The sequence below is a fragment of the Paroedura picta genome, chromosome 4 (genome assembly GCF_049243985.1).
Source record: "Paroedura picta isolate Pp20150507F chromosome 4, Ppicta_v3.0, whole genome shotgun sequence".
Taxonomy (NCBI): domain Eukaryota; kingdom Metazoa; phylum Chordata; class Lepidosauria; order Squamata; family Gekkonidae; genus Paroedura; species Paroedura picta.
Window position 1 is genome coordinate 40,159,416 of NC_135372.1, and position 7,019 is coordinate 40,166,434.

The 7,019-nt window shown below is 45.2% G+C and overlaps 1 protein-coding gene across 5 annotated transcripts in view; it reads right to left on the reverse strand.

Moving 5' to 3' along the window:
- The window catches only part of KLHL20 (kelch like family member 20), a 30,718-nt gene extending 23,744 nt beyond the window's left edge, over window positions 1–6,974 (reverse strand). Inside the window, exons 1-3 of one of the 5 annotated variants that reach the window (XM_077332544.1) lie at window positions 6,819–6,974; window positions 5,648–5,763; window positions 5,131–5,196 (exon numbers count right to left, since the gene is read on the reverse strand). In XM_077332544.1, coding sequence (XP_077188659.1) covers window positions 5,131–5,153 — 23 coding nt within the window. In that variant the 5' untranslated portion in view covers window positions 5,154–5,196; window positions 5,648–5,763; window positions 6,819–6,974. Of the gene's footprint in view, window positions 1–5,130; window positions 5,197–5,647; window positions 5,764–6,587; window positions 6,713–6,818 lie in introns of those variants that run through there. The other 4 variants (XM_077332545.1, XM_077332546.1, XM_077332547.1 and 1 more) reach the window with 4 other exon arrangements.
- Between the last annotated feature and the right edge of the window lie 45 nt (window positions 6,975–7,019).

Below are 7,019 nucleotides of genomic sequence, written 5' to 3' on the forward strand. Positions count from 1 at the left end.
CCAACAAGTCATTGTAGCTTCTGGGGAAGAACAGTAGTCCTCGAGCACTGCCATTACTAACTGTCTAGTAGTGGGAACCTATAATAATAACCTATAATAAGTGGGAACCTATAATAAGTCAAATCCATGTGCGATGCTTTACAGCAGGGGTAGTCAAACTGCGGCCCTCCAGATGTCCATGGACTACAATTCCCATGAGCCCCTGCCAGCATTTGCTGGCAGGGGCTCATGGGAATTGTAGTCCATGGACATCTGGAGGGCCGCAGTTTGACTACCCCTGCTGTAAAGCATCGCACATGGATTTGACTACCCCTGCTTTACAGTGTGGAAGGCTGTTGCTTTATATATGAACCCCTCTTTCTGCAGGAGAAAAAATCAGCATGGCTTCTGCAGAGAAATGCTGCTTCACTAATCTTTGGAGATTTTTTTTTAGGGGTGGGGGAAGGTTGGAGAAGGTTAACAAGAAGAAGAGCAGGATTTTTTGACCCTGCTTTTCTCTAAGTGAAGGAGTCACAAAGCAGTTTACAATCGCCTACCCTTCTCCTCCTCACAATAACTTTGTGAGGTAGATGAGGCTGAGAGCTCTGAAAGTGTGACTGGCCCAAGGTCACCCAGCTGGCTGCGTGGGGAATCAAACCTGATTCTCCAGATTAGATGCTGCTGAGCCTCCGGGGAGGGCGGTATATAAGTATGATAAATAAATAAATAAATAAATAACCAAACGAGTGCCAGATCAACAACTGAATAAGATTTCCAGCAGCTGATGGCAAGGCCATGTCCAGCATAGCTCTCCCTGGCCAACAGAACCAAATATGTCAATACACCACAAAACAAAATGATGCAAGGTTGCAGAACTCCATGCTTCTTAGCACAGAAGCTGGACTGAATGGATCCAGAAGTACATACAGCCCTGAAAGTAAAGCTGCAATCTCATTTGGAATGAGTCCCATAGAACTCAGTGGCACTTAGCCTCCCAATAAGCATGCTCTGGCTGGGCTAAAAGCCATGCTACCTGGGAGACAACTGTGGGTACAGGCCATGGTGGAAGTGAAGGAAAAGAGTGAGTTTGGTGTAGTGGCCAAGAATGGTGGATTCTAATCTGGTGAGCTGGGTTTGATTCCCTGCTTCTCTACATGCAGCCAGCTGGGTAACCTTGGGCCAGTTAGAGATGGCTCACAACCCTCTCAGCCTAACCTCCCTCACAGGGTGTCTGTTGTGGGAGAGGAACGGAAGGCGATTGTAGGCTGCTTTGAGACTCCTTCTGGGAGAGAAAAGTGAAATATAAGTACCAACTCTTCTTCATCAGTAATATCAGGGCTCTCTCAGCCTCATCTCCCTCATAGGGGGTCTGTTGTGGGAGAGGAAGGGAAGGCAATTGTATGCCGCTTTGAGACTCCTTTAGGCTGTGAAAAGTGGGGTATAAAAACAAATTCTTCTTCATTTATATTTTAGTCCAGGTCTTTCAGAAGAACTAATCTGGGGTCGATTCAATGCATGTTTTCCCCCAGCAAAAACTGAGAGGGGGGATTTCCACTACTTCCCTTTCTCATTGCATACCCTCCCCCCACCCGCATCACATGGATACACCCTTGGAGGGTGCAGCAGTGTGCGGCAGAAAGAGAAAAGCAGGAAAACTCCATTTCATGTGCAGAGCCTGACTCATTCTGTCGGAAACCACTCCTCATCGGCCCATTATAGCTCTCTCCAGAATGGGAAAGGAACAGCGAATTGACTTTAGAATATTGGAGCCTGAGATTCAGAAAAATAATTTTCAGATGATATAGTGAATCACAGTGATGGTTAAGCTAATGGCGCTGATCCGTATTCAGCACACTGTAAGTGTCCAAGACGCAAACATAAGCTTTGGACTTGCTAATGCAGCTGCTACCCCCACACTTGCAGACACGCTGCTCCTGAGAGTCAAGTGGGAGACTGGAGTGAAATTATATATGCAGAGAGAGAGGAGAGAGAGTCTCACTCAGTTATGCAGACACTCTGGGATTACAGCCGATCTTTAAATGCATGGCTGGAGATCAGGCATGAAAAACGGAAGCCAGGCACTGGAGAAAAAAGGGGGCGGGGACTTGAAACACGCACCCCGCAAAGCTCCGAATCACCTGCATTGAATGCAGTGCTGCAGTCGGCTGCGCGTGTTCCCTGCCCGTTATCACAAGCATTGAAGAGGTAGCCATCTGAGCAATGCAGGCAGTGTTTCTCAAGGCTCTTATTGGAATCACTGCACAGGTCAGAAGTGGTGTGTCTGAGCAACGCATAAATCAGGAATGGTTTGTCTTCACAAAAACGCTTACTCTCTCCCTGCTGGCTTTGTGTTGACATCACTTTACAATTTAGAAACAGGTGGCCACAGGATGACGAGATGCACAAGGTTCAGCGTAGATTTTCTCACAATATTCATAGAATCACAGAATCACACAGTTGGAAGGGGTCACATAGGCCATCTAATCCAACCCCCTGCTCAATGCAGGATCAGCCTAAAGCATCCAGGATAAGTCTCTGTCCAGCCACTGCTTGAAGACTGACAGTGAGGGGGAACTCCCCACCTCCTTAGGCAGCCAATTCAACTGCTGAACTACTCTGAATACTTCCCCCCCTGATATCTAGCCGGTATCGTTCTACACGTAGTTTAAACCCATTACTGTGGTTCCTATCCTCTTCTGCCAAGGGGCACCACTCCCTGCCCTCCTCTAAGAATCAAGATGAACCACCAGGAAGGTTAGCGGTTTTTGCTGATGCTAAGAGAACTGCTGATGAGGGAGTAATGTCCAAAACCCTTTATGAGCGAGGTGTTTTAAAACACCTGCAAGGACAACAAAAAAAGCTTCATATAGCCAGCCTTCATTCTAGACTGCTTGTCCAGTGATTTTGAAACGACAAAGCTACCGCATCCAACAGTGTGCCAGAGCTCTCACAGCTCCTTTAGCACATCTTGTGACAAAAATGTACAAATGACTCATTCTCAGCAGTCTGAGGTGCCAGCAAGACAACATGTTCAGTTTCATATGGCTTTATCTCTGAGTAAAACAGTTTCAACAACATTCCATCAGCCCCTAGTTCTATGGATGTCTGCTTAAAAGCAAATCTCACTAAGATCAATGTGATTACTCTCAGGTAAGTGTGCTAAGGATTGTAGCATGGATCAGATAACAGACCACTGTGCAGATGATATTGGTTAACCTGAGTCTGTCTCCCAGATGGCGTATTTTCACATGATATTTTGATGGGCATACTGCCAGTTTCAAAAACCATACCTTTTGTCTGTTACAAGCTGCAACAATTAAACATTTCATAAGCCTACGATTAACTTGCTAGCATATAATGGAATTCTTACTGATGTTATGTTCCAGGTAAATTTGATCTGGCCAAATTAGATTTGAACTGATTCTAAATCTAAACCTTTGCCTTCCTATCTTCTTTTAAGAAAGGGAAAAGAATGGAACAGCTAATTTGTATGCCTGCTTTCCCATAGCTTAGAATGTATTTTTGTAAAGGATTACTAATGATGTAAAAATGACACAGCTCATAAGAACTCCTAGCAACGCTTGCTGTTTCTAACGACAGTTTCTGACCGGCCCACAAGGCAAAGCAAAAGCCTCCACCTCTCCTCAAACTAACACAACTCCGCAAACTGGGAAGTTCGGATGATTACTAGGAGCAGAATACTCAGATTGTCTCATACAGACTTCTGAGAAAATGGGTCATACCCAGTCTGTCTTCCACCCCATCCTTAAGTCATGTAGTGCAAAGGATTTCAATTAGTCCTATAGTCCAGGGGTAGTCAACCTGTGGTCCCCTAGAGATGTTTGTGGACTACAATTCCCATGAGCCAGTGCCAGCGTTTGCTGGCAGGGGCTCATGGGAATTGTAGTCCATGAACATCTGGAGGACCACAGGTTGACTACCCCTGCTATAGTCCTTTTAATTCCCTGAATTATATATTGGCAAGCCAAAGACATAGATAAGTCATATTTGCAGCTTGTTTCATCTTGGATACAGTCGGAGCATAATTGCCCCCATTTACAAAGTAGGCTCAAGATGGTGTAAGCGTTTGCTGGCAGGGGCTCCTGGGAATTGTAGTCCATGGACATCTGGAGGGCCGCAGTTTGACTACCCCTGCCCTAGACTGTAGGAACTAACCAGAAAGAGAGAGAGAGAGAGAGAGAGCGAATCAGTAGAGCAATGGAGCTGAGAGTGGACAGAAGGGGACTTGTCTGCAGATTGCTCATACAGTTGTTGAAACTCCTAGCGGCAGTCATCAGCCAAAGGCTGTTTATTGCATATAGTATCATCCAGCAGAGTGCAGGCAGTTGGTTTGCAGACTTAGCGAGCAGGATAGCCTAATGGGTTCTATGCAGCCTTCCACCAGGTTGTGTTGTGTTTGCCTGCCATGTGCTTCAATAGCAGCTCACAATCTTGCATCCAAGACTATGCCTTGCCAGGTGGCCTTTGTTGTAAGATAGAACAGTTTCTCAAACAGGTCACCCTGAATCCTGGAAGCATGCAAGCGTATTCCACAGAGTTCTCAAGTCTTTTGTCAGTGCAGGATGGCAAGTCCTTTTCACATCCATCCAGCTAAAATGAAAATAGATCCATCTCATGATTTCTAGGGAAAGAGAATATCATCTGAGTTCTCTCTTTCCAAAGCCAATAGCTCACCACCAATACCACAGTCAAATGGCTTCTAGCCAGAAAATATCCTTATTGGTCATTGGGTACTAAGAGCACTGCTCTAGGAACTCCTAAATGGTTGAGAGCACCTTCCTAATGCACCCTTAACCTGGATGCCCCAGGCTAGCCTGATCTTGTCAGATCTTGGAAGTTAAGCAGGGTTGGCTCTGGTTTGTACTCAGATGGGGGACCATCAGGGAAGTCCAAGGCTCCTGTGCACGTCAATGGCAAACCACCTCTGTTTATCTCTTGCCTTGAAAACCCTATGAGGGGTTGCCATAAGCCAGTTTTCACCACAACCTTCCTATTGCAGCCACTATAATTACTTTCTGTATCATAATGAATTAGCTTTCTGTCTACTTTCCAATGCAAAGGATTTCAGTAAGCATTACTGGCTGAACAGAACCAACATCTGATCAGAAAAGTTATCATTTTGCATCTTACCTGCGCATTGGCTTTCCGTCCATGCACCGCAAAGAGAAGTTTTTGCTCTATGTTTCTATGCCAGACCTGAAGGAAAAAACGCAGCATGTAATAATTTTGCCAGTCATTACAGTTTATATTTCAGTAACTGACAGATCCAAAGATCTGCCAGGAGAGTAAAACAAGCTTAATTGAATTCTGTGGCACTTTAGTTATTTTTCAAGCGCTGAATTCTACTTCCAATGTGATTTATCCCTGCCATCTACACTACTGCCATCTAAAAGATTTATATGCATGTAAGGCTGCAAAACTAATTACATTATGTATACACAATAAAACGCTATCAAAAACATTTTTTTAAAATCCTACAATAACGAAAGCTTATTAGTACATACTGCACAGTATGCTCATTAATAGCCTCCAAGCACAACCTCCATATATCATTATGGTTACAGAATGCTTGAGATTCATTTTAATTACAAGCGGTATATAAAGAAATCAAAGTAGAGATGGATAAACAAAAATCACAATTACTCACCAGGTGATGGTGGAGGTGAATCACAAGCCCTGGTGTATCAGAAACTCCTGACTTCAACTCATTTTATGCATGGGCTTTTTTTAAAAAACAGAATCCTGATGACTGTGCAGGTAAACCTAAAAATTAGATTATATCACCTAAGAATCTGAAAGATATTTTTATCACCTTAAACTTTTAAAGTATCTCTCAGATAAAACAACTGTGCTTAGAAATATGAACAATTTTTGCAGCATTGGGATGTAATTTCATTCATAGACTAGATGGAACTCTGACATGTATGAGATGGAACCATTGCTTACCAGCAGTGCAATTCAGTGGTATTATACTGGATTAAATCTGAATGGGAATGTGTTTCTGGCCAATATGCAGGGGAAGGGAGCACACTCACATGCAACCTAACAAGAATATCTGACAATGTCAGTTTTGACACATGAAAGCTTATACCCTCAAAAAAATCTGTTGGTCTTTGAGGTGCTACTTGTTTCATATTCTGTTATACACCATCTCAGTCACTTAAGAGATATTAACTAGCAATAATGTTTTAGTCCTATCTGCCTAAAGAAAACCTGCAAATATGCAAAAGGCTTTGTAAAAGCTTAAAATTAATGTATCCAGAAAGTCTGGCCATAACCCGTGATTATTCCCCAAGCTGTCATGCTGGAGGGCATTTCTTCTGCCAGACCCCTTTCACACACACACCCAATACATATCCCTAAATTTGAGCATCTCTTCTATTTCCCCCCCCTCCCCAGTCCACTCGGTTTCCTTTCCCTTGCTTCATCACCACCACGCCCTCCTAAGCTCTGTGGCGATTCACATGCACAATGCCACACACTCTGATAACGGCCATTCGCTTAGGCAGCACTTTTCTTTAATGGACCCCCCATCGGCTCTTCGGTAGGGCAGAGAAGTGGAACCCTCGCATCCAACGGCAGTCTACCTCTGAATTATCATCGCTGGGGAACACCGTTGCCTTCCTATCCCGCTTGGAGGGCTTTCCTGATGGATCCCCCCCCCCCTCTTGCCTTACTATTGCAACCAGAAGACAGGCTGGACCTTGAGCATGACGATCTAGCCACATTCGTCCCCTCCCCCGTTTTGCATCCCCGAAGCCCTTTCTGTTCCCACCCTGCCCACTCCCCACCACGCTTGACACCACCCCGGAACTGACCTTCTAGCTGGGAACGGGGGCTTATTTTACAGACACATCCGGCCGCCCCCGGGCTCTGCCGCTCGAAGGACAAAAAGATGCGGAGCCGCTGCTTCCCGGCTTCTCCTAGCGCATCAGCACCCGCAGCTCCCACCAGCCCCGGAAACTGCCCGTATCCCCGTCCACACCCTCTCCCCCCCCAACCGGAACCTGTCCGTTCCT